The sequence below is a fragment of the Esox lucius genome, chromosome 17, assembly GCF_011004845.1.
Source record: "Esox lucius isolate fEsoLuc1 chromosome 17, fEsoLuc1.pri, whole genome shotgun sequence".
NCBI classification, from domain to species: domain Eukaryota; kingdom Metazoa; phylum Chordata; class Actinopteri; order Esociformes; family Esocidae; genus Esox; species Esox lucius.
Genome location: NC_047585.1, coordinates 40,957,424 through 40,984,899, shown reverse-complemented (window position 1 = coordinate 40,984,899; position 27,476 = coordinate 40,957,424). Strand labels below are relative to the sequence as shown.

Sequence of the window (27,476 nt, the reverse complement as noted above, 5' to 3'; positions counted from 1 at the left end):
TTATCTGGATTGCATGTGTCTTATCTGGATACCATATCTACTATCTGGATACCATGTCTATTATCTGGATTCCATGTCTATTATCTGGATTCCATGTCTATTATCTGGATTCCATATCTATTATCTGGATTCCATGTCTCTTATCTGGATACCATATCTACTATCTGGATTCCATGTCTATCATCTGGATTCCATGTCTATTATCTGGATACCATATCTACTATCTGGATTCCATGTCTATTATCTGGATTCCATGTCTTTTATCTGGATTCCATGTCTATTATCTGGATTCCATGTCTATTATCTGGATTCCATATCTATTATCTGGATTCCATGTCTCTTATCTGGATACCATATCTACTATCTGGATTCCGTGTCTATTATCTGGATTCCATGTCTATTATCTGGATACCATATCTACTATCTGGATTCCATGTCTATTATCTGGATTCCATGTCTATTATCTGGATTCCATGTCTATTATCTGGATTCCATGTCTATTATCTGGATTCCATATCTATTATCTGGATTTTCTATGCACTGAAACTAACCTAGTGCGGTGGGATCAACTGACCTTTGATTTACATGGGATGTAGAGCATGTGATTTACATGGGATGTAGAGCATGTGATTTACATGGGATGTAGGGCATGTGATTTACATGGGATGTAGAGCATGCGATTTACATGGGATGTAGAGCATGTGAGTGGAGCAAGGTGCTTGCAAAACCCACGGTTGGGGAATTGGATGCAGGACCAAGACTTGTGAAAATGAATGCGCTCAAGTGTCAGCTAAATAACTTACATGTGAATTTTACTAGGAAACATTTCAGTCAGGTTTAAGATTTATTTAGAAAATAGGATGAATGATCATTGTTTTATTTATAAAATTAAAATATATATATATGTAACAGTGTACGAAAGACATTTCACAGTTGAATTGTAAAATAGAAACAGTAAAATATATTTCTGTTACCATATAAATGTACACTAATCTTACAGTGATTTCAAGGTCACATTAAAAATTATATAGTGAGTGGAGCACCTTATTAAAATTAAAAAAACACATAAAAATCCCATTTCATTAATACATGTGTTTGCTTCACTTTATATAATAGGGCAGAATAAAATCTCACAGAAAATAAATGCATGTGTATTCAAAACCAAAAATATTGAATAATATGTAAGTTAATTTAAAGGCCCTCATTATGTTATTTCTTTGCTTGGTGCACCGATATCTTTTCAGCTACTGTGACACAGTTCCTTGCTGTATATTCTTTGAGGAGTTGTCTCCAAGTGTCACTGCGGCTCAACAACTCTTGGTTTCCTTTGAGAAATTAAGAAAATAAATGAGTAGTTTCACTTGACTGTTGTTCATTCATGTCACTTGAAGGCATTGTATGTTAACTAGTACTGTGCATTGAAATTCATTTCCTTATTTAAAAACTCATAATCAATTATTACAAGATGACATTGATTTTTAGGGGGAAATGTAACAACTGAAATGGGTTGCTTGCATTAAGTATTTCACCCCTGGGCTGTGGAAGCTCCCAGGTTACACAGATGAAAGCAGTTGTCATAACAAGATCGCAGTTACTTGACCATTGGCTTCCACCTGTGAACCATTACAGTTGCTGTGACATTTTCTGGATAAAAATCTAACTATTCAAGGATGACTGGGAATCCTGTGAATATGAATATGACCATGCCTCAAGACACACCATCACTAAAGTGAAGTATGGTGGCAGCATCATGCTTTGGGGATGCTTCCCATCAACAGGGAATGGACATCTTGTTAAAATTGTAGGACAAATAATTATAGCAAAATTAAGGGAAACTGCAAGACATATTGTCCACAAAAAAAGTGATTCTTTGGAGGACAATGATCCTATTAGCAGGAAACTCTTGTCCAACCAACCTGGTGATAATCTACCATGAAGAATGGGTCAAAATCCGTCCAACACATAGCTGATTCATACTCACAAAAGCCTTTACCAAAGGTGACTGTAAAGAATATTCATGTATCGAGTTTCAATACTTATCCAAGCAACATATCTCCACTGAATTCTTCTTACAAATATTGTATTTCCAATTATAAAAACAAATTATGTATGTTTTTATAAAATATTAAACAACAATATTTCGATGTAGAATTTGTAGTTCGGTAATGTTACAGAAATGGCCAGCTGTAAGAATAATTTTACACCGTATGCTGTCGAAGCACATCCGATGCCATTCTGACATGTCCTGTTTTGAATCCCTTCTTGGTTTTCAGTGGTATGTTTGTAAATCATCTTTCACATGAGGGACACATATTTTTGGTGAAAAGTAGGGAACATAACACACTAGTTTAAATCAAACTCATTTTGATAAAGCTTAACATTTAGCGCTTCAGGAAAAGATACTTACCAATAATGCACAGTCCCACTTTGGCCCTGGTGATGCCCACGTTGATCTGGTTGGGATCAGCAACAAAGCCCAAATGTTTGGACCTCCAGGCCCTGTCTGGCTCTATCTCAATCTCCTCGCTGGGTAAGGAGCGCACAGTGGACAGGATGATGTAGTCCCATTCACTTCCTACATGGTAGACAAAGAAGCCTTGGTCAAACCCTGGGCTAAACCAACAACTTTCATGAAGCATAGTGTTAGACAATCATGGAATCACAACAAAGACAGAACTGCGGTAATGGTCACCTTGACTTTTTGTGATGGTGGTGACTGTGATTTGGCTCAGTTGCATTTTTCTAAGTTCTTTCTTAATTTCGGTCACCTGCGCGTTGTAGGGCGACAGAATAGCAATACTCTGTTGATCTATTTTGGAATTGGTCACAAGCTGTTTGGCAAGCCGAACCTGTGACAAACAAAAAGTTTCAATCATTAACGACACAACTTATACCAAGTGTGCCAGTTAAACGGCCAGATTTGAGCTGTAGGTTTGGTGTTGAAGTTGAGAAAAAGACTTACCACTACATCCTTCTCCTCCATATTGGCTTTGGAGTTTTCGTTTCCTTTTTCCGTGCTCACAACCAGGCTGAGCTCCTTTCCAGTGATGTCGCCGAAAACTGTGTGTGTCTGCTTTTCGGCAACTTTAAACACACTATTTGAGGGATTCACTTTAGTATTCAGTTTTCCTTCGTAGAATGTCTCTGATGGGAACTTGCATATAACTTCATCCTATAAAAAGAGAAGTAATTGGACATCAATATAAACATCTACTTGCAATACTGTTTAGTCAAAGGTACCATTGCATTTTGCATTTTACACTTGATAAAAAATTGTAAGATTAAATTATGTGAATTAGATGGCCAATTTGAATTATATAATATTATAAACTCGGTTGTTCAAATCCTGAATGCTGATTTGCTGATAGCTGTGGTTGATGGCATCGTATACCACACATATATCACATCACTTTTAGCTGCTTGAATTGTGTTGGTAACCAGTTTATAGTAGCAATAAGGCATTTCAGTGATTTTTGTGGTACATTGCCAATATACCACACCTAAGCGTCATTCCAATGAACACCTCAGCTGTGGTATATTGGCCATATACCACACCCCTAGTGGCATAATGCTCAAATAGACAACACATTCCACCTCTTACCATTCTGTACTGGGTGTCCAGCATCACTGTATTGGTCTTGCAGTTAAAGTGGCGCTCAAACAGAGACTTTGACATTCCCAACTTTCTCACAAGTGCATTCTTAACGATGGGACGTAGTTGTTTGTGGTCTCCGATCAATACAATCTGGGAGGTGGAAAGAAGTTATTTCACCAAGAATTTCGATCACTTTGAAAACATGTCGATTACTTTGTTGATAAACCATGGCATGCCATTGAGATAACAGGGTTGCAGTTAAGTTTAGTTTGATGTAACATCTCATTTATTAGTCCATGTGAGAAATGTGTCTTTAGCTTTTCCCAAACCATCTGATACACGCAAACACATACTCAAAAATATATTAGGTTGGAAAAGCAGAGGGCATTCACAATGTGGCAACCAATGAGCATATTACAGGATTAAGTGCCTTGCTCAAGTGAACAGGCAGGTGGCAAATCAGTACAGGGATTTGTTCAGGCAACCCTACGTTTGCTGGCCTAATTTTCAAAACTGGATCCTGCCACAAAACCCAGTTTAACACATTTCATGTGTTTCCATTTCCAAAATGAAGGGTTAGACTCGAGCTAAATCCAAGCTAAAAACAAGCTAAATCCATTCCCTAATAATGTGTGCAACTCCAAAACATAATTTTCACACCAATGATCTTTTGAAGCATCTTACAGAGGGACCCCACAGGGGATGTTAACATTGTATGGGTCAGGCCTGACCAGCAGCTGTTGGACTGAAAAACGCGTTAAACTGTCACTCATATGAATAAGAGTAATTCAACAGTGTATGCATAATAAATAAGCACCATGATATACATTCATTTTTTTTGTGTATTCTGAACAATTTACTGTACATACCAATATATATATTGAGGAACAGAAGGGTTAAAATTAAGAGACCACTGCAAATTGAACGCTTCTGTTCCTTGCTCAAAACTTTCCTTTTCAACTTTTTTGGAAAAGGTGCAGTGGTCTCTTAATTTTTCCCGGAGCTGCATATAGAGAGCGATTTTCAATTATTTCTAAGAACAATATTTACTTACCTAGAAATTATTCCTTATTTTTCTTTGAACAACAACCATGATTCATTTTGCCGACCTACCAGAAGGAATCGCTAGAAAGTGGTGGCACAGCAAGCCCAGACAGCCCTGAGCCAACTTGTGCCGCTCACTTGACAGACCCACACTATTGGTTACTAGTGCATTTTAACATACCTTTTCTGGTCTATAGCTGACCAATGGAATAAGGGCCTGAGGTTCCGTTGCCATGGCACATTCATCGATGAGGATCTGCCTGGCGCTGACCATTTTAATCAGGTTAGGGGTGGACGCTGCTGTGCACGTGCACAAAATGACGTTGTGTTGCTCCAACTCATGCATACGAGCTTTGTTCAGGAGCTTTCTGTATCTAGAAGAAAAACAAAAAAATAAAGGCAGTGTAAACTTTGTTTCCTCCATCGCTTTATTTCCTCCAACAACATAAATTGCAGCGAATATTTCTGAAGGACAAGCATTTTGTTATTATTGTATTTCCATGGGGGATTGTGGTGCATCTGTACTCACTCCTCCACTTCTGTGTCTGTTAGCTCCTCCCCCTTTGATTCTCTGGCCAGTTTTATTCTCTCATCAAACACCTTAATTGCGCCAGAGTGTGGATTCTGTTGTTCCCGTATGCGATGGTGCAAGGTGATCCCTCTAAAATGGGTACAATGAGAATCCAACCGTCTTAATAATAGCATGAACTACAGTATATACAATGCCTGGCCCAAAAAAACAAGAAACCAGGCAAGCCTAGTTCAGCCAGCCCGCAATAAAAAGCCTTGGTCATTGTTGCCCTCCCTGGGGTCGAATCCGTGTCTTCCACGGAAGAGGCCTTGTCTATAACCAATCTGCCAAGAGTTTGTATAGTATTTCAACATTAGATCATTTTGTCATTTTAACATCACGCCGAGTTTGAATATGTCGCTAGGCCCCATTAAGCATTGTTTTAAACTGACTAAATGTTTCTTATGAAGTTTACCTCCACCACAAATAGCATCTATGAACTGTATGGGTTTTGCCACTGGCCGTTTTAACAAATAATTAGCCATTCGTGAATGACATTGATACAGTATCTATCAATATAGGTGATGATAATGGACTTCTTTTGTCAAGTGAAAAGACGAGAGAATCATGTAGCCAACGAAGTGTTTGTCTATCCTGAACAAATCCTAATATCCATCCAAACTATTTTAGGCTTCTTATAATGTAGCTAGTGAAGGTTGTAGCCAAGGACGTTTTTGTCTGTCTTGACCAAGGCATAATGGGTTTTAACGGTGGCGGTCAGAGACATTCGCTCCATTTGGAGTCACAGCTTTCAATTGATAGCTACATTAAATTTAAAAAAATCATACAGTAAGAGCACTCCACGTTTCTGGAGCAATGTCTTGTGGGTATTCGTGGTTGTTATCTTTTCAAGCATACTTCTCCGCGGATTCCTTTCATGACATATTTTACATATAACCTGTTTTCCTTTTAGTTGGCAGTAACCTTTCGAATTTGTTTAAAACGGACAACCACACCTGAGCACCGACTTGGCCCGCTCTTGGCGAAGTGTCTTGTGAGACAGCTGAACGACACTCCCTGGGTATGGGTACTCCAGCATCTCCATTTGTTGACTGCACACTCTAAGGGGCTTCAGCTTTTCTCCAAACTTCATCAGGTACTCTACAGAACGTTCAAGACAAGTTAATGTTCATTAAGGAACACCGATCATGCTTAGGCTGAGGTGTACCAGTATGTTGTGCTAACAGTTTCAGCATTAAGTAAGTAACTGACCAGCCACCACATCGACAGACTTGTTGGAAGGACCACAGTAGAGAATAACTTCTTTTTTATTCTTGTCCTTGGGATCTGCCAATGTTCTGGGGTTTTCCGAGTTGTGCACAAGTAGCCAGTACACAATGTAGGCTCCTACGACAGTCTTTCCGGTTCCTAAGAAAAGCAGTGGAAATGTAACCAATCTTTATCAGCTTCAGATATTCTGGTAGTAGTATTTAATAACTTACCAGGGGGCCCTTGTATGACTGTGAAGTTGTTTTTTAGGGCTTTTTCCACTGCATCGTATTGACTTTCATTCAGATTCGGCAGACCTTTGTGTGGCCCTTCTTTCATGATTCGGTGTCGTGGGACCACAACTTGTGAAGCTACAATCCCAAAAACATACAGCAAAACAATACCATTAAACATTTTGCTTAGGAACAATTATGTGAAGGGTAAATTCCCATTAAGGTGAATAAGTCAAATTCAGACAAAAACAATTTTGAATATGTTCTTGTCAAAAACGTACCTCCCCTTGGAATTTGCTGTCCTAGGGCTATTTTCTGAACAAGCTCATTCGCAGATGTAATGTTGATCACAGCCATTTCCTTACGTCTAGACAGAATAATATCAAAAAACATTAGTTATACTTATTAAAATAGTTACGAGAACATTGTATCCAATAAATACAACAACATTATTATGATTTTTTTAAAAACATTATCCATTGTAGGTGCAGTTGTGCTCATAGGTTTGCATACCCTGGCAGAAATTGAGAAAACTTAGAATTGATTTTGAAAATCTGACTGATTATGTAAAAGAAGGGAAGTTTGGGCTCCCCAGCTGGAGCTGCTGTCCCCCGCGACCCGATACCGGATAAACGGATGAAGATGAGATGCTAAATAACTGTCTTTTATTTAAGGATATTGAACATATGAAGCCATTTATTATAACATAGTTGTTTGGCTCCTTTTTAAATCATAATGATAACAAAAATCACCCAAATGGCCCTGATCATAAGTTTACATACCCTTGAATGTTTGGCCTTGTTACACACAAGATGACCCACAGGTGAAAATGGCAATTAAAGGTGAATTTCCCACACCTGTGACTTTATAAATTGCTATTAGTGTCTGTGTATAAATAGTCAATGAGTTTGTTAGCCCTCACGTGGATGCACTGAGCAGGCTTGATACTGAGCCAATGGGAGCGGAAAACTATCAAAAGACCTGCATAACAACGTAATGGAACTTTATAAAGATAGAAAAGGATATAAAAAGATGACCAAAGCCTTGCAAATGCCAGTCAGTACTGTTCAATCACTTATTAAGAAGTACAAAGAAAAACCCACAGGTAATTTCTGGAGAAATACAGCCTACTCTGGAAAAAGAGAGTGTGGTTGTTTCAAGGAGCACAATATGACGATACTTGAACAAAAATTAGCTGCATGGTCGAGTTTACAAAAAAGTCTGGTTACAATATGCCCGACAACACCTTGACACGGCTCACAGCTTCTGGCACACTGTAATTTGGAGTGACGAGACCAAAATAGATCTTTATGGTCACAACCATGTTTGGAGAGGGGTCAACAAGGCCTACAGTGAACAGAATACCATCCCCACTGTGAAGCATGGTCATGGCTCACTGATGTTTTGGGGGGGTGTGAGCTCTAAAGGCCCGGGGAATCTTGTGACAATTGATGGCAAGATGAATGCAGCATGTTATCAGAAAATACTGGCAGACAATTGGCATTCTTCAAGATGACAGCTACGCATGGGACGCTCTTGGACTTTCCAGCACGACAATGACCCTAAGCACAAGGCCATGTTGGTTTACAGCCTCCAGTGGTTACAGCAGAAAAAGGTGAAGGTTCTTGAGGTTGCCATCACAGTCTCCTGACCTTAATATCATCAAGCCACTCTGGGGAGATCTCAAACATGCGGTTCATGCAAGACGACCAAACACTTTGTATGACATGGAGGCATTTTGCCAAGAAGAATGGGCAGTTATAGAATTTGGGTTATTATTGAAGACTGCACACTGTCATTGATGCTAAAGGGGGCAATGCACAGTATAATGAACTACGGGTATGCAGACGTTTGAACAGGGGTCAGTTCATTTTTTTCTTTGTTGCCAGGTTTTGTTTTATGATTGTACCATTCTGTTATGACCTACAGTTGAATATGAATCCCATAAGAAATAAAAGACATGTGTTTTGCCTGCTCACTCATGTTTTCTTTACAAATGGTACATATATTACCAATTCTCCAAGGGTATGCAAACATTTGAGCACAACTGTAGTATGGTAACTTATGGTGGATAATGTTTTTAATAATTACTTTTTAAGTACCACATTGCTGACTGTTTAAAATCAAACATTTAACCATAAAGTACTACAGCAATAAGTGTAAAATTACAATTATTCAATTCAGGTCTATGACATTTTTCTCTTAGTAGATATTGTAATGCTTACATGTCGGGTAGAAGCTTTGGGATTATCTCGACAGTGTAGGTTGCTTTTCTTTTGGAGACACACTCTGTGATTGTTCCCATTGGCCAGTGGATGATTTTGAAGTACACTTTTCTGGCTTGCTTTGGGCATTTCTTTTTTGGGTCGTCGTACTTGGTTGTTACACCGTGGGCCACCCAAGTGTAGTTTCCAGAGTCCACCTCTTTGTCTGAGTGGACAGGTTTTGAGGTCAGCTTCAATCCTCTTTTTCTGATACACAGTAAACACTTGTTAAGGTTGCATTCAATGGCCCATTCTTTGATGTTTTTGAGAGGAAGTTCAAAACTTCCTTCTTTTTTCAATTCAAGCTCAAGGTCCTCAATGATAATAATGTCACTTTCATCCACAGCATTGGATACAGACTCCATTTCGCAAAGTGGTGTCCAGATATCCATATACTCCTTAAGGTCTCTATATTGACTCTTGGATGGACTGTCTGCATGTTTGGAGAAGCACGTGATAGGGCTGTGGGCGTGGTTTACACAAACCTCAAAATTTGGTTTAATATACACCAACTGAACCATGGGTGTCAAATAACCTCTCTTCATTTCAGATGTCATTTGGACTTGAAGTGTGTCTCCCGGCTTCAACTGAAGAGTAAGATCAACATAATGTTCCATTTTAATTGCTTCATCAGTTCTGCAAGAGTCCTCACAAGCTACAGTCAAATCCATTCTGGCATGTTTTTGACTCAGTTCAGTTTGCTTTGTTTTGGCACTTAGTATGAGAGACCTCGCCTCATCCCATTTCTCCTTGTCAATTGCATCAACAATGGCTAGCCACGTCAATTGTGGGAGCTCAGTACATTCAGAAGACTTTTGTACCTTTTTTAGCTCTTGGTGAGTTTTGGCAATGTCAACTGAGTACACTCGTCTTTTCCATTTTAGCGTTGTGTGATTTTCCTTTGAGTCGTGGAGTGGCTGATCCTCTAGTTGCAAATCTCTGTACAGAACAGGCAAACCGTCTGGAAATATGTGGATGTCAAATGGGAATAACACCTTGAAACTGTCTCCTACTTCAACATCAACAACAAATGCTAGCTTCAAAGCATTCGGTTTCTTCATGTCAAAGGCAGATGTGATCATTTTCGCCTTCTTTTCATATTCATTGGCCTTCTCGTCACTTACTTCATTCTTCTGCCCCAGAATTGTAATGTCTTCTGGAGAGTATTGGACTGGAGTGTCACTTCGAACTGAATGTAAAAGCCTTTGCAAGATAATATCCATGTAGCGTCGCAGGGGCGAGGATGCTTGGGTATAGGACTTCAGATGTAATGAATAGTGCCCAACCATTGCCTTAGGTGATGAATTGGAAGTAATGACATAGGCTTTGTTAAGACACTTCCTAAACTTCAAAATCACTGGAAGTAGCTTGGGGTGGATGTCATCGGTAACTATCAGATCAATCATTCTGTCAATGTCAATTGTCCTATCCTCAGCTGCTGACACAATCTCATTCCATACAGATGTTAAAATGGGAAAGGGTTTGCTCGCCAAGACATCCTGAACATGGCCATGGTCAACGTCTAGATTGTGTCTCAGTTGTATGGACAGTGGTATGATGTCTTTGTACTGCTCTTTTAAGTCATCAACCATATTAGGGTCAGGTCCTTCTTGACATCGAAGAGGAGTGCAGTTCATGGTTTTGTTTGTATTGATCAACTTTTCTGACACAGAAGAGTTGAACAGTACACTAAGCTCCTCAATCATCAGATGGGATCTCCTCTTCCCTGGCTTCTGAAAATCATCCAGTTGTTTATAGCGCCAAACCTTGCCAAGCCTGGTCTTTCTACACTCTTTGGCAAAACAATATGCTACAGCAACACAGTCTTCTAAAGTATCAAATATAACCTCTTTTCCTGACCGCATACTGATGATGTCCTCTGCCTCTTCATAAGACAACTTTCTATCAGACTTAATCTGAGAAAACTGGAAGGATTTGTCTATGATTCTGTGTGTTTCCTTGTCCACTTTTACCACTAATGAAATAACCATACAATCGTGACCAGGCAGGAGACTCAAGGAATTTGTAACTGGCTTTTGGAACATGTATTCTGGTTCCTTTTCATGGCTGTAATATGTTGCACCTCGTTCTTTTGCGTAATTATCGTAGGAATCCCCAACATTCACAAAACTGGCCACGTCAGCTATGTGAATCCCAACCTCATAATGGCTGTCCTTTTCAATGACACTGATTGCGTCATCCAAGTCTTGGGATTTCTTTGAATCAACAGTGAAAGTGGTCAAACTACAGAGATTTTCTCTGATACCACCTTGGCTGTCTTCCCAGTTACAGGGTTCTGTGAAAACATGTTTTGGAACATTAAATTCTGCATCCAAAATCGTTAGGGCCTCCTCAACAGTTGATCCTATGGGAACAATGTCTATCACATTTCCTAATGGAAAAGCATAGTTTTGATTGGTTTTGGGGTTTGTTTTCCAGGAATACAACTCCACCATAAAGATATGATTGTGTTTGATGTCATGAAGGTACTGATATCGGACGATTCTCCATTGTCCATCATCGTGTTCCCATATTGGAATGACATTGTGATTCTTGGTGCTGGACAGGATGCAAATTCTAGTCATTTTATTATTAAGGGGTACCATCATCTTTCTGTTAAATGTTATTGTGTTATTGTGTTTATGCACATCTTCATCTTCGATGGTACATGCAAACACCTGACGGGATTCAGCTGCCTTGACAACACCTACCACCTTTCCGTGTGAATGGCCCTGATCGCCATTAAATACTTTTACCACTACTTCATCACCGGCAAAGGACTTGCCGAGGTTGGCTCTACCATTAATGTTAATGTGCATACTTGGTTTGCCAAATGGCGTGATATAACCTGCATTATGTTTCACCATAACCAGTTCACCATGTTTGTACACATTTGGCTCCTCTCTTGACAACTGCAACAAGTAATCTCTTTCAGCTTTGTCACTATCACATAGTCTATTCCATTCTAGTACATTTTCTGAACTGCCTTCATCAAATGAATTGTCGAGTGAGTTGTTCTGCCCCTCTTGTAACTCTTGTAGAATTGCATCCATGTCGGCCTCTGTGTCGAACAGAACTGACTGGTTGGTGCTGTCATCCAGGTATTCTGAACGTTGGAATTTTGCGATTTCCTTGATATCTGCTTCAATTAAGTTGTTGGTGAGGAGTTTTGGTTCAGCACTTCCCTGTGTTATACAGTAGTCAATGTAGTTCCTCCAGATTCTTGAGCACTTTCCGAAGTAGCAGAGAGCAGCAGCGTCTCCCACCACAATAACCTGGGATTGAGCCCTAGTCATGGCCGTGTTCAGCACGCGAGCATCATTGAAGAACTCCACACAATGTGAAGGGTGTATGTTGTCACGGGTCTGAACGGCTGTCATTACTATTACTCTGAACTGTTTACCTGTCAGAAATGTCAAAAAAGGTTTCTTGTCAAATATTATAATCGCTATCTAATTAAAATAGCAATCATAGTTTATGGATTGATGACATGTAAATAAAAATACCTTGCACATTGGCTATATTTTCCACAGTCACTCGGCCAAGAAATATTTTTCTAAGCTCTGTCCGGATTGTTTTAACCTATGAAAAGATGAAGAATTAATGATACCGAAAGAAATCCTAATAAATATATACATTTGTGATAAAGGAAAAACCAGAACAAATGAATGGAGGAACTTAAAGATCACCAATGCTTCAAAACAGGTGTACTGCATGATACAATTAGACAATTAGAATCCTGTCATGCGCTGTAGTGTGTATAAAATACTGAGCAGGCCTAGGTGACCTCGAATATGGATCAAGATGACAAGAGGAAAGGATCTTTAAAAGAGGGTTCATTATTGGGTCTCTTCCAGGATGACAAAACCCCCATCTGCAGGGCACAAGCGGCCACTGACGGGTTTGAGGACTATAAAAAGGATGTTAATCAAATGCTATGGCCTTTGCAGTCACCAGATCTCAACCCAACCTATGGAAGATTTTGGACAGACGTGTTAGACAGCGCTCTCCACCACCATCATCAAAACACCCAAAGATGATTGAACAATGGTTTTCCAACCCTCAAGTAGAGTTTGTGAGACTCATAGAAATTATTCTGCATTGAATCAGAGTCTGCATAGAATCTGTTCTGGTGGCTCGTGGGCTTACACCTTACTGAGACACTTTATGTAGTTTTTCCTTTTAATTTGTCACCCGTCTCTATATACTTTATATACTGCAACTGAGGATTTTAACACTAATTAAAGATAAAAACCTATAGTGCAAATGGCACTTTATCTAAAAGTTTGAAAAGAACGTAAAAAGTTTCTTAAGCAATTACAACCCTGTTTCCAAATAAGTTTGGACGCTGTGTAAAATGGAAATAAAAACAGAATGCAAAAATGTGAAAATCACTTATATCCTATATTCATTAGAAAATAATACGGAGACAACATATGAAATGTTGAAATTGAGAAATATTGTTCCTTGAAAAATGTATGCCACTTTGAATATGATGCAAGCAACAGGTTTAAAAAAGCTGGGACAGGGGCAACACAAGACTGGAAAGTTGTATAATACAAAAAAATAACCTGGTGGAACATCTCACAAATAATTAGGTTAATTGGCAACAGGTCAGTAACATGATTGGGTATAAAAAGAGCATCCCAGAGAGGATGAGTCTTTCAAAAGTAAAGATGAAAGACTGTGCAGGCAAATAGTGCAACAATTTTAGAATAACGTTTCTCAACTTAAAGTTGAGTTTGGGGATCTCATCATCTATGGTACATGATATCATTAAAACATTCAGAGAATACGGAGAAGTCATTGTATGCAAGGGACAAGGCCAAAAACCAAAATTGGATGGCCGTGATCTTGCAGGACCTCAGGTGGCACTACAATAAAATCAGACACGGTTCAGAATAATGGACGCTGTGTCTTTTAGGCTAAAAAGGAAAGGGACCATTCGGTTTGTTACCAGCACAAAGTTCAAAAGCCAACATCTGTGATGGTATGGGGGTGCATTGGTGCCTGCACATCTATGAAGGCGCCATTAATGCTGAACAAACTATACAGGTTTTGGAAGAATATACACTCACCTAAAGGATTATTAGGAACACCTGTTCAATTTCTCATTAATGCAATTATCTAATCAACCAATCACATGGCAGTTGCTTCAATGCATTTAGGGGTGTGGTCCTGGTCAAGACAATCTCCTGAACTCCAAACTGAATGTCAGAATGGGAAAGAAAGGTGATTTAAGCAACTTTGAGCGTGGCATGGTTGTGGGTGCCAGGCGGGCCGGTCTGAGTATTTCACAATCTGCTCAGTTACTGGGATTTTCACGCACAACCATTTCTAGGGTTTACAAAGAATGTTGTTAAAAGAAGAGGAGATGCATCACAGTTATAATCATACCCCTGTCCCAACGTTTTTGAAACGTGTTGCTGGCATCAAATTCAATAGGGGCATGTATTTTTCCAAAAACAATAACATTTCTCTGGTTCAACATTTGATATGTTGTCCTTGTACTTTGTTAAATTAAATATAGGGATTAATTGGGGTTGTACATTAGAACCCCAAATATCAGCTTTCGTTTTGATTCCAATCTCTTTAAACATTGTAAATGTAAACAAGGGCATTGTTAATATCATGCATGGTCAGTCCATATCTGCAGGACCATCTCTTAGCTTTTTACCAACACCTGAATCTTATTGTTTCAACTGTAGATCCTAACTTAAAGAAATGCATTACATTCCCTGTACTATGTGCATGTACCTGATATCCTTCAGAGAGTACACAGATTGAGCTTTGATCCTGTTCTCCCCAGATGGGTGGCCAATCTCTGATTAGTTCTTGCACTATTTCAACCACACATGCAGCCTCTTCCATGTTGAACCACGACATGGATGTGTTTTCTAAATGAGGTTCTCCTCTGACATGGTGGAACCTCAGGGCGTGGCTATTCGGATGACCTGGGACATCACCAACAGCCTTGATTGCATCAGACTTGCCAACATAGAAGTTAGTGGACACAAACTCCACAATCTCTTTTGTGGAGCGATAGTTCTCGTTGAAAATGATTCTGCTTTTCAAAGCTGCACCGCTCTCTTGGGCTTGATAGTAGTGGAACAGACGGTTCAGCAAGGTGTGATTAGAGCGCTGGTCATCGTCCACTGAAAAGAGCTTTGGTCCCATCTGCATGTGATCTCCAGCTAGAACCACTCGAGTTAATGGCCCTGCCAGACCAAGTGGCATCAGAGCTTCACATTCAAGCATCTGGGAGGCTTCGTCAATCAGGATGTGGGTGAAGTAGCCATCGGAGAGCTTCAGGTTGTGTAACTGCATTGCCATTGCAGCTGTTGTTATGACTATTCTGTGACCGTCTAAATCAGATTTGGCAGGCGGCAGGAAAAACTGTCCATCTTCCGATACAAGGCAGTACTGACGTGTGATCTCATCGGTGGCACTCACAGGAACTCCTTGTTTGTTTGCTTTTATTCTCAGTGGCTTCATCTTGTGTTGTCCAGAGATAATGTCTGGATGGAAGTGGTCTTTGACGTACAGATCTGAAGAGCTGACAAGAGAGTTGTTAGTTGTGCAAACCTTTTTAAACCATCTACTGAAAAGTGACTATTACTAAGCCAGAGAAAATGTGGAAATTGTGCCGAATTGCAAAAGAACACTTGTTTTATGAAACTTCTAGCCACATTATGCAGTTGTGATAAACAGGTAGACACTGTTTTTTTGACTATCTTCTGAACGGTTAGTGATAAAAAAATATTATAACCCTGATAGAAAAGACTCTCAGGATAACATAGGTTTTCTTATCCATGGGAATGACTCATTATTAGCACACAGAAACATACACAGATGATGGTTGAACATCATTGACTGATCATTTTCTGATCTTCCAAAAGTCTTTTGATGCTTTTCAATCACTTTGAACCACACGTCCTTTAGATTTAAATATATACTAAAAAATCTCTAATGAAAAATGTAAACATTGGCCATATATTACATAAAAACTATTTTGGCCAACTTCTGTATTAAACCCAGAATGGAAAATTAATAACCTTACATTTTTATTTAGTTGGGGGCAGCACAAGTAATTAATAAGCAGATATGTTGTGTAGTTCAAATCTGTATTAACATAGAAATTAATGCACGGTCAGTAGAGATAATATCCTAATTTGTTAAATCGCTTTGTTGTCTCAGAGAATTGCCCTGCATTGCAGGAAGTACAAGTTTACAGTGTATTTTCAGTTATTTTTTCTTTACGTTAAAAAGTTGATAATTTACACTTTAAAATGACAAACTTGATTTGCCCTGCTGGATTATTTTCTTAATACAAGATTGGAGTCAAATTAAAAAATATTTTCTGAACAATGTATTGTCACAATTTGTTACATTGTATTTAACAAAGGTCAATGTATTGCATGCTGTTACTCTTAAACCTATATGAAGTTTACACAATTTATATAGTTTAAGATCAAACTCATAATTAACTATGCAAAAACACAACCATTTAAAAATTATTTCTTGTGCATGACATTATTAAATAATGCAAGGACTAACCTAAAAAAAAATATCAGTACAATTGAATGTCATTATAGAATCTGGGATCTGTACCTGTTTGTGTGGGTGCTAACTGGGGTCTGTACCTGTTTGTGTGGGTACAGATCAGTACCCTGGTGTGAGGATGCCGGAGCAACTCTTTGACCGCTGTAGCGAGAGTGAAGGTTTTCCCAGTTCCAAACGGCCCATAAATGAGGAGGGGCGCCACACTTTCTCGCCAGTCGGTCTCTCCTACGATGAAATGAATAGCTGCCTGCTGCTTTGCATTGAGTTTGGGGAGCTGAATGTTGTTAACAGGGACACTGCACTTCCCAAGGTCGGGCAACACTCTCTCCGTGTTTGGAAGGAGATCGATGGCTTTGTGCATCCCACAGAACATCAGACGATTTAGTTGGAACTGGACCTCCATTTCACATGTTTCATTTCTTTGGAGTTTCAAGTCAGTGCAGCATCTTTTCGACAGCTGCAAGTGCATTTTGTTCTCGCTAGTAGTGTCTCTGAGGATTATGGCTTCGTAGACCTTGGGGCTTTGATGATCTGAAGATACTGGAGCTATGAGAGCTGACTGGATGCCTCGTCTCAGCATCAAACCCTCTGGGGTGTCTGGAGTAAGACTGTAGGGGACCGAGACGGCGCAGTAGAGTTCTCCTGAAGGAGCTATCTTCATCCCAAAGCCAGCATCGTCCAAAATGGCTGACAAGAAGACGTTCCCTCGAACATTAAGTCTAAAATGCATAGAAAAATAGATTTAGAAGTTGTTTTGCTTTTACTCTATGATTATTTCTAAAGCTTACTATTAGAGATGATCAACTTGATAAAAATACAAAATGTAATTGGTGTTTTTACCTTAAAACCACTTGATCTTCTGCCTGCTCCTCTGAGTACAGAAAGCTGTGCATTCTCTCTTTGTAGTTCTCATGATTCATGGGTGTGTTGCTGTCATCACAGGGTTTGTACTGAAAGCTAATCTGAGGAGGCTTGTACTCATTTAGAAGCTCTTCTTGTGCCTCTGTCTTGTCCAAGCACGGAATGATGACCCTGTTCCCCCGATGCCAGCGTTCCAGATTCTGGGAAGGGACCCCAACGTCCTCAGGTGGCTCTTCGAGGTCACGCAACGGCTGCTGTCCAACTTTAACCTTGAGTTTCTGGAGGAGCACTGGCCTCATGTCAAAGTCCAACACCAACCACTGTTCGTAAAGACCCGGGTGGATGGACTCGAAGGACACAGTGACGTCATAGGTCATGTCTGAGTTACAGAAGTGTTCTCCTGTGGAGTAAGTGCAGGGCTCAAGACTGTTCCCATCCAGGGAGAAGGAGGCTCCAGGTTCCTGTTTCAGTAACGCTACATGGGTGAGTAACCTCTGCGAATACAAGTAGAATATACAGGTTACCAATAGCCCTTAATCACTAAAGTGGGAACACGACAAACGCACAAGAAGTGTGCTATATAATCCAAATCATGAGTAGTGTTTTCACTCCAGTCAAATCATGGATATGAAAATCAACTTCAAATTAAAGTGAAAGTTTTGTGTAGAGAACATACTTTGTTTCTCAAATCTAAAGGAGATTGGGATGATGTTAACAGTTGTGGGTAACAGCCCAGGCTTAGAGTTTTTGACTGGCAGTAATACACATGAAGGAGAAGCCCAAACTGTGACCAAAGTCTAAAGGCTCAGTAGGGTTCACCCTATTAAGTTATTCATTTTGTTTCATTTTTTTTTCAATAGGCTCCTGGTTGACCAATTTGTTATTTAGTCGAAGCGGAGAACAAGACCTTAATGGTATATCCAACGCACTCGTCTTGTGTGCAATTAGTTACATACAAAATTTAGACAAAGGTAAGGCCTGAATTCCATATTTTTACATATGAATTAGACATAGACTCTCAATATTCTCTCAACTATTCTCGATCTCTACCTCTCCCTTTGGAGGTGTGTGTGGTGGGAGTTTGCAAAACATCTGTGAGTGATGTGTTGAGTTGAGGCAAGGTTATCCAGCCCCATAAAACCGAAACAAAACCTGCACAGCACACACAGAAAAGAAACACTTTGCGCTGTCATTGGCATATCTACCTGGGAGCACTTTTGGATGCTCACTGTTTTTAAAGGCAGATTTTGTGTACCCCTGAAATTTTGTCTGTGTTTTGAAACATTTAAAAAAGAATTTAATCCAGACCTGTCGACAGGTTGACACCTGTGTATGCACTGTAATCTCTGTGTATGCACTGTATTCGGGAGCCAAATATTCACAAAAGAAATACACTTAATAGGCAACTGGATACAACTGTCAGAAAAAAAAATATATATATATATGGCTAACTTTCACCTCAGTTTTGATCTGGAACTTCCATTTGAACTCTGCACCAGTCTCTAGACACTCCACGCACAAATCCTCATCACAAATTACACTCACGTCGTCAACTTGCTCTGACATCTGTGACAATACATTAAACGGTTAGTTGCATGTGGACAATTAGCATTTCATAGTAAATCATTTTGGATGTGTAGTGAAAAGTAGTGCAAAATAAACACGGTGTAAAAGATGCAGCACTTCATTGACAAAGATGCTCCAAATGGTATTTTTTTCTCTCCTCACTTCGCATCAGACATTAGGGCCTCCGGTACTAATTTGTCCGGAATTGTGCAGTTTTTCTCCAGGGTGCAGGTTTAATTCAATCGCATTTGCATAGCGAACTGTTGCCCTCATCTTAACTACGATAACTTACAACGTGCACTTCATTGCTGCTGCGTCTGTACTCCTCCAGGAGGCAATCCCTGTAACACATGAGGCCTTGAGCCTGTACACCTTGCATTATCGCCTTGTCCTCTTTGGCTCGCATCAGCCACTCTTCAAGCTCTTTCACGGAGTGAGCTTTGACACAGTTGCTCCCATATTCACAAATGTCAGGCCTGAGGACAGATGGAAGTGAAAACCATAATGTCATGGTTAAAGGTTCAAACGCAACATACAGCCATTGTTGCTCATTTGTTAAGTTAAAATAGAACTAAATCTACTGTACACCCCATGATAATTTTACGAGAAGGGCTAACTGATGAATTATAAACTAAACACGATGGACAATAAACGCTATTCACACATTGTGCTTTTTTGGGCTTTGCAGTGTTGGCTGAAACTTAGGCATGTGAGAAACATTCTACACTGTCTCTGTTCACCTGTCACACAGCCAGAACGCCGCCCTGGGACCATGGGGCGGGGGCCGATGTGCCCACTCCGTAGTCACGTCCCCGGAGATCATTTCAGCATGCTCCAATGAAGTACAGTGCTTAAAGAAGCTCTCGTGAGAGGAGAGCGTGACAAGGCAGGCCTTGCAGTAGACCGCCACCTGCTGTGTGGAGGCCGGCACTACACCTTGAGTCAACTTCAGCTTTTGCCGCTGCCTCTCCTGGGAGAACTGCAGGAGTTCCTGACGACTCCACCCGCCACCCGTTTCTGCTAGCCAGACGGCCATCTCCACCTCACTGTGGGCAGCCTGACACTCGGTGGGCCTGTGCCAACATGGCAAACCTCGCAAGACATGGCAGCAGTACCGGAAAGGAATGACCGAGGGTACGGGTCTTATCTGGCTGTAGACCTCTTTCCCATTACTTTCTGTCAGGTGATGAACCAAGACTGGGCTCCAAACGTGGGCCGCATCCGCCGAGCACGTGTCGTTCCAGCGTTTTCCGGAAATTGACGAAGGAGTACTGTGGAAGCAGTAATTACAGAGCTCTTGAAATTCCCCCGAGAACTCAGTGAGGATATTTTCGGCTTTGTTTTGCTGTCGGTTGGCAATTCTCTCAGACTCCGTTATCAACATAATGAACCTGCTCTGGTCTATTTTCTGGCGCTTTACAAAGGTCCACACGGCGGCCTCCTCTTGGCTCCGTGCGAAGGTGCAGCGGTTCCTGTGCTTCCTACACCCAGAGCCCTCAGTGAAGAACCAACATACATCATACTGGCTAGGGTTCGGAAATGCAGGACGGCGGGAAACGGGCCTCCATTTGCTAGTCCCTTTGCCTTTAGCCAGTAGAAGTTCTTTGCTGCATTGGTGTTCAACTGTGAGAAGGGTGTATGTGATTTCATTCTCTTTGACAGAGCACAGAGAACACACAACTTTAAAGTTGAATGTCACCAAGAGATCCATTGGTGTGAACCTACTTCTGGCTGCCATTGTAAAATCCTCTTAGAATCCAATATAAAGGCAGTGGGATTTACATTACGGAGAAAAATAAATGTTGTTCCTCTGGGTTTGTAGATCATATCCTCTGACAAAAATCTGACAAAAAAGTTCACCCATGGTCTTCTTTATGTTGTTCAGTCTAAAGAAAAGAAAAACGGCAAGCATTGGCAAAATGTTAAGTAAACAGAAATATTTATGGGCAATCACCATTATAGCCTACCCAAACTCTACCCAAAACTCTTCAGCATAGAAACAGTGACTGGGACAGACCAGACCTGGATTCAAACTCATCACACTGCAAACGTACACAAAAACAAAAAACCCCTCTGTAGCTTGGCCCCAATAAAAGTTGGTTATTTCAATATATTCTTTTCTCTTATTTGAGTTAGATTTGTTTCAAAAAATGCCAAATATGGTACTGATATAATTACTGTATGTGTATGTATGTCATATTAAAATGATCTCTAAGGGCCTTTGCTGCACTTACAACACATCACAGCTCACCAACATTCTCCATCCAATCCAATCTGACAGAGCTAGAGACAATACTTACAAAAATGGGAGATCCCATCTTAAGCTCCTTGTCCATTGTTCAACCCTGTTTCCAAAAAAGTTGGGATATTGTGTAAAATGGAAATAAAAAGAGAATGCAATGAAAAGCAAATCATTTGAAACTATATTCAATAGAAAACAGTACAAAGACAACATATTAAATGTTGAAACTGGGAAATGTTATTGTTTCTTGACAAATAAATACCCACTTTTTTAATTTGATGCCAGCAACATGTTTTAAAAAAGCTGGGACTGGCAACAAAAGACTGGACAAGTTGTGTAAAGCTAAATAAACTGGTGGAACATCGCACAACTAATTAGGTCAATTGGCAACAGGTCACTAGCATGACTGGGTATAAAGAGAATTCCAGAGAGGATGAGAATTTATGAAATGAAGATTAAGACGGGGTTGACCCCTCTGTGAGAGACTGCACTGGCAAATGGCGCAACAATTGAAGAATAATGCTCCTCAACGTGAAATTGCAAAGAGTTTGGGGCTCTCGTAGTCTACAGTGCGACCAGACAAAGCAGCCTGGCCGTCAACCTCCCATCATGCCTGGGTGACGCTGAGGCAGTTTGTGACGCCCCCTGCTGGATCCAAGTGCCCTGTCGCTATGCTGCCACTGGGATGGTAAAACCACACGGTAGTGAAGGAGTTGTACCGGGAAGCAGTGAGTTTTCATGGCACCAGTTAGGGGCCCGAAGGCGTGTTCTCCAAAAATGCCTATTTTTCAAAATACAATTTCTTGAAGCCATTGATTCTGTGTTTTAGTTTAAACTGCACTTGCATACACAATGTTATTTTTATTGATTAACATTTTATCCGTTTAACATAGGAAAGAGGATCCAGAGAATATTTGTTTTTGCTCCCATATGTCAGATGCCATTTCTTTAATTGTTTAATCTGTAAGAACATTAAAGTGTTAAGGATTAATTTACCAGTTATTGTTGCTATTTTGGTATATTGACACTTTAATTCAATTATATTGACAGATAAAGGTACCACAATTAAACAAAAAGGACTGACAGATTATACTTAACGGTCTTTTATTCATCAAAAATCAAGAGAAAAGCATTTTCATAGTGTAGTCTAGCTTTAATTGATTCTTGTAACTGTCTGTCACATAGGCGTAATTCTATGGGGGGACAGGGAGACAATATTCAAAGAAGGACAATTTGTGTGCATGCGCCAACACAAAAAGTCCCACAGCTGTCCCCCCCAATGTGTGATTGACATTTTCGCCCTTGTCTCTTGTATTGATGAGGAGTGTCATGTTTGAGGGCTTGCATGCATAGCTCCCTTCATGTCCCCCCACAGCCTTTAGATAGGATTGAGATCTAAGCATTGATTCAGTCATTCCATTACCCATTACAATATTTTGTGCCATTCTTTTGTTGCTTTGCTCATGTTTTTGGATCATTTTCGTGTTGCAAGATTTATGCAAAACATGGCATCTAGCTTTGAGGCTGAACAACTCCACCTTTGACACATCTGTCCAGAGCACACTGTTCCAGTAGTTTTGGCTCTGTATACCAAGTTTTAGTTTTAGTCTCTTTTTGACATCTGACTCACGCACTTAGACATTGATTGTGGCAAGATATGCCTGTAGATGCCTTCATGTTAACCTAGGGAACTGAGCATCTTTCAGTCAGCTCTGGGCCGGACCAGAATTTTTGGTGGGACGACTTGTCCTATATAGATTGCCTGCTGCAGTTCACTGGGATGTAATCCTGGAGATCTCTGGGTGTTTGTATTTATTTTGTCCTTGAATGTGTTTATTTTCTCTGTTCCAAGTGAGAAAAGTGGCTGATATTATTTTGATTACATCACAGTAGAGAAAAACAACTCATTCTATGAAGTGCAACAAAGATTGCATCCAGGACTTTTACAAATATATATTTTTAAAAAATGTTGAGCCGGAATTGAACCTTGTTGTTAATATGTACAACATCAATAAGTAGAATCACTATACCTAAGCATTGTTAATAGGACACACTCAGTGAAGTCACATTTGTAATGGAACAATACAATTCATGAAATCATTAACTATTCTAATAAAATAAATGAATCTAGTAGAGAACTTTTATTCAGAAGCCTTGGGTTTCTGTAGAGTTGAATTCAGAGGAGTACAACAAAGGTGAATTTACAATTGAGCATATACGTTTTATTCAGCAAAACCGAACACAGTTGAGTTTAATTTTATTGAACACATTAGAGAACAGTACAGTTGAATTCAGTACAATATAGTTCAATTCAGTTGAGTACAACAAAGATTCATTCAGTACACCTTTAGTTAAATAGAGTACAGTAAGATGCAATGCAATATATTACACTGCACCGCATATGACCTACTCTACAGAACGATATCTTTTTTTTGTTTACTGTACACCACTGTGCTAAGCTGTATTGCACCGTAAGAGATACTGGTTCACCAATTAACATAACTTAATAACTGAAATGATAAACCGCAGAATGTTATCCATGACAATGCTTCGTCGGGGTAAGCTACATTTTATATATATTTTTTTAATTATTGACCTGTGAAACCTTTTCTCATTTTATCTAGTCATAAATCCAAGACGGTGTCTTGATTAGTTAACGTAATGTATTTTCTTACGAGACTCACCTAATAAGTAAGATCGGGGGCTAAATTGCAATGGTATTTTATGGTACTTGTATTCATAAAATGAAATGTTATGACCAGTAGGAAAATGCCATAGAAACGCTAAAGTTCTGAATAATATATGTTAAATTAAATATGAATACTTGTGCATCTCAGTTTTTGGTCAATATGACATATGTCTAAAATATATCACATTTAATTATTTAATTAATATTTGTCAATTTCGTGTATTTTCATCGAATAATTACACTCAATTACTCCTGATTTTTACCACTTAATATTACAGTCCTGCATGAATGCAACTTCCTGATACAATTAGGCCTACTGTAGATATTTTATGAAGTAGCCTACTTTCAGGTGGATTATGAATAATACTATATCCTAGAAACAAGAGAAGTCTGTAATAGTAGCTAAAATGTATCATGACTGAATACAAATCGTAATATTAAATAGCATTTTAATAAGAAAAACTCAGCAAGTGTTAATTTTGCCCCGATCTAGCTTACTTCACAACGCTGTATGCTGTACTATGCAAAAACCGTGCACCCCAACCGTGCCCGCACCCAAGACTTCCGGAGGTCGGCGTACGATGTTCACTGGTTAAGTTACTAGACGAATTAATACCCGTAGCATAATAAGAATTTGTAATGAGAAATGAGAAAAATCGGGTTGAACATTTTCAAATGTTTTCCCTCACTGTGTATTTATTTGGTTCGTCATTCTATACTTTTCTTTGTATTTTAAACGGTGGTAATTACATTTCATGTATTTAGAATGTGAAATTATATTTCAAGACACAAATATTAGAAGAAATATTATAGCCCCATTCTTAACAATGTGCGGGTGCTATACCTTAGATATACCATGTAGGGCATTTAGAAAAAGTTGTCAACCTAACCCTACTTGGCAGTTATCACAAAAAAGTGCCCCCATTAAATAAAATAGTTGCAGTGTTAAATTGCGCGGCTGACGGTTCCCATTCAACGGTTTATAGTCCAAACATTATACACTATAAACGTTGTAAATGTATTTATTTATTAAATGCGGAACTTACCACAACTGCTTCAGGATAGGATTTTCTAAATTGGAACACCACAGACACACGTATCTTATATATATCCCTCCGACCGCTGACACGTTTCATTCGCTGATGAATTAAGTTTCGTTTTTGTGATTTGGGCGTCGGCATCATTATACAGTATTGAAGAAAATATGCACCGGTTTCTCAACAACCTTTTGTGGAAGTCTACATTAAACTCTGTTTTTACGTTGTACACCGCTTTGTAACACTAAAAGAAACCAAGGTATTTCATTATTATTTTTTTGTCAGGAGGCAGAATAGATGATATAACGATAGCATGAAAGTGATGTGATCAGACTGACTATAGGTCCCTGGCCTGCAACTTCATTTGTTTGAATGCAACATTAACTCAATAATTAACCAACCCATTAAACTAGCAATAATTCATTTATTGATTCTGTGAAATACGATCGAAAGCGTTGTTAGCACTTTCTCTAGTGATGTATGGTCTTATCTTTGCACGTCTCACTCCTTTATGAGGACTTTGTTCGGGTTGTTGTCAGAGAAACTCGACTAGCCAACGACTTTCTCCCATGTAAAACTCATAAAGAACTCAGGTACACTCTGTCGTTATGTTGTCCTGTTTCATAATTTCCACAACAGGGAGATATTGATTTATCTGCACAGATTTGCCTTATGTGTTTGATACGTTAAATGACTAGCCAAGGACCTGGAACCCCAGACACAGAGTAAATAAACAGAAGTTGGCACAATGGCAAGGTAAATTAAGGCTTGGCGACAGTCAGCAAAGTGAAGTCCCATGATGATGGGGGGGTTTGTGTCCCAGCAAAGCCCCATGGAAGGTGAGCAGCATTGACCCCGGTTATACTGCTATGGAGAAACCAGGCTGGAGAGACTATCTGCTGCTAGAAAGGCAAGTGTGTTCAGCAAGGCATTCAGTGCCGTGTCCGCATGTCATCTTTGCACACGTCCATACATTTTGCATATGATTTGCATAAATTAGATTCTGTCACAATGTCTCTGTGACTTAGTTTAAACTAAGATTACTGTGGCACTACAACGTTACACACTGACTTACTCTTGAGGGGCTCATTTCATACAAAAAGCCGAAACCTTAGAGAAGACTGAAGCTTGAAATGGGAGCTTCAGACGGAAGTTTGAGAAAAACGAACGTGTTGTATAATTACTCACCCCTACAGTGAAGTGAATACTGACCTTTATTGAACCGAAGCCCGAATGCGCCCGTGCTCCATTTTATACAACCGCTTGAGTAACGTCACATGCTCGATTGTAGACAGCTGCTCAGGCTGACAAACAGGCGAGACTACTGCACAGTACATGACAAATGACCGGGAAGTGGTGTTGGCCTGTAGATTGTGCTAAATATCTTGAGTTATTGTCATTCAGCCCGTTTGTACTGAATCCAAGCTGACCTCCCGTAGAGGACAGCACTTCAATCTGTTGAGCTTGACTCTGTCCCCACATCGGAATATCCCCAGTGTTGTAGATATTTAGTGAACGGCTCAAGGACATTTGTTTGGTTACGATGAGGGAGGGTCGGTAGTGCAACATGTGTAACTGACTCACGCGCTGAATAGATGCAACACTGACGTTACGTTCTCTAGGAATTTCACATTGCCATTGAACTGTGTTTATATATGTGTGTGTTGTGTGAGATATTTTGTGATGTGGGAGCAGAGCCATGCTAAAGGGATTCATGTCTTTCCCTGTGCTAAAGGCTTAGTCTGATTCAGTGGGACAGACTTATACGTAAGCATATCCAAGTGTAAAATTACAACAGGTTTCCTTTTCAGATAGAACCAAGCATGACAGTATCTTGAAATGAACAGATGAGTAGCTTATCATCATCATCAACGGTGAAGATATTTTTCCTTTCTAGTCCCTTTGTATGACGTCACAGGTGTTGTGTTAACACAGGTGTAAATGTTTAGTGAATCTGACCCTTGACCTTGGACTTGAGCTCTATTTGTTCTCAACATCAGAGAATCTGTGCCTACAGATAGAAATAGTTATGGTTTCAAAAAAATAAATATATGAGAAACAACTAGTGTAAATTGGTGTTAAATTATAAGCTTGTGGAACCAGTAGACATTGGACAATGCAAGAGCCTTTGAGACATTGAAATTTGACAAAGTAGCATTTTCCTGAACCAAAACCCATCAGATGAGAACTCATGGACCCGTCGAATATGTTTTCAGCCAGAGAGGTCTGCTTGCAGCTCCTTGTTTCTGCGAACTTCAGCCGCATGCATTTCCTGTGTTAAAATGAAATGATTGTTAGATAAATATATTGCAATAAAATTCTACAATTGATGCTCATTAACATACTACACCGCAACTGAACTCAATTCCATGGTTGCCATTTACACAGAATTAACCTCTGGACTCTGTTAACGGATAGAATGTATCTTTGTAGTTTCCATGTGTTAGATAACCAGAAAGAATAGCATGACAAATAACCTCATTCATTTCCCCATCATTTCACCCTGTTGCCATGCCAGGTCATATTTGTTTGTCAGGGGAATCCATAATTGTACTCTCTGCTTGGGATGGTGACCCCACTCAGATGGGCCCCGTCTTATGTA

General features: G+C 39.7%; 2 protein-coding genes across 3 annotated transcripts in view; both read right to left on the bottom strand.

Annotated features, from left to right (window-relative positions):
* Positions 1-832: 832 nt before the first annotated feature.
* On the bottom strand, positions 833-24,962 carry LOC105008570 (helicase with zinc finger domain 2). Of its 2 annotated transcripts, XM_034287580.1 has the most exons (22): positions 24,884-24,962; positions 21,207-21,251; positions 19,647-20,792; positions 19,373-19,382; positions 19,199-19,291; positions 18,799-18,906; positions 17,320-17,834; positions 16,560-17,198; positions 14,674-15,472; positions 12,423-12,498; positions 8,878-12,319; positions 6,934-7,019; positions 6,653-6,790; positions 6,423-6,578; positions 6,167-6,311; positions 5,169-5,300; positions 4,821-5,013; positions 3,602-3,745; positions 2,963-3,172; positions 2,693-2,849; positions 2,408-2,575; positions 833-1,325 (listed from the first exon to the last, which is right to left on the bottom strand). In XM_034287580.1, exons 3-22 carry the CDS (start codon positions 20,642-20,644, stop codon positions 1,210-1,212), a joined length of 8,325 nt encoding a protein of 2,774 aa, XP_034143471.1. In that variant the 5' UTR covers positions 20,645-20,792; positions 21,207-21,251; positions 24,884-24,962; the 3' UTR covers positions 833-1,209. The 2 variants fall into 2 exon arrangements, with proteins under 2 accessions (XP_034143471.1, XP_028969720.2); XM_029113887.2 differs by having other exon boundaries at positions 19,199-19,382.
* Positions 23,345-27,476, bottom strand: part of stmn3 (stathmin-like 3) — an 18,324-nt gene continuing 14,192 nt past the window's right edge. The window contains exon 5 of the mRNA XM_029113888.2: positions 23,345-27,146. Coding sequence (XP_028969721.2) covers positions 27,087-27,146 — 60 coding nt within the window. The 3' untranslated portion in view covers positions 23,345-27,086. The remainder of the gene's footprint in view (positions 27,147-27,476) is intronic.

Coding starts and splice junctions, on each gene's coding strand:
- LOC105008570 (XM_029113887.2), bottom strand. CDS start 20,644: ATGGCAGCCAGAAGTAGGTTCACACCAATGGATCTCTTGGTGACATTC. Junction 3,173..3,601: donor TGGACACCCAGTACAGAATG/GTAAGAGGTGGA, acceptor CTCTTTTTATAG/GATGAAGTTATATGCAAGTT. Junction 2,850..2,962: donor TGGAGGAGAAGGATGTAGTG/GTAAGTCTTTTT, acceptor TGTTTGTCACAG/GTTCGGCTTGCCAAACAGCT.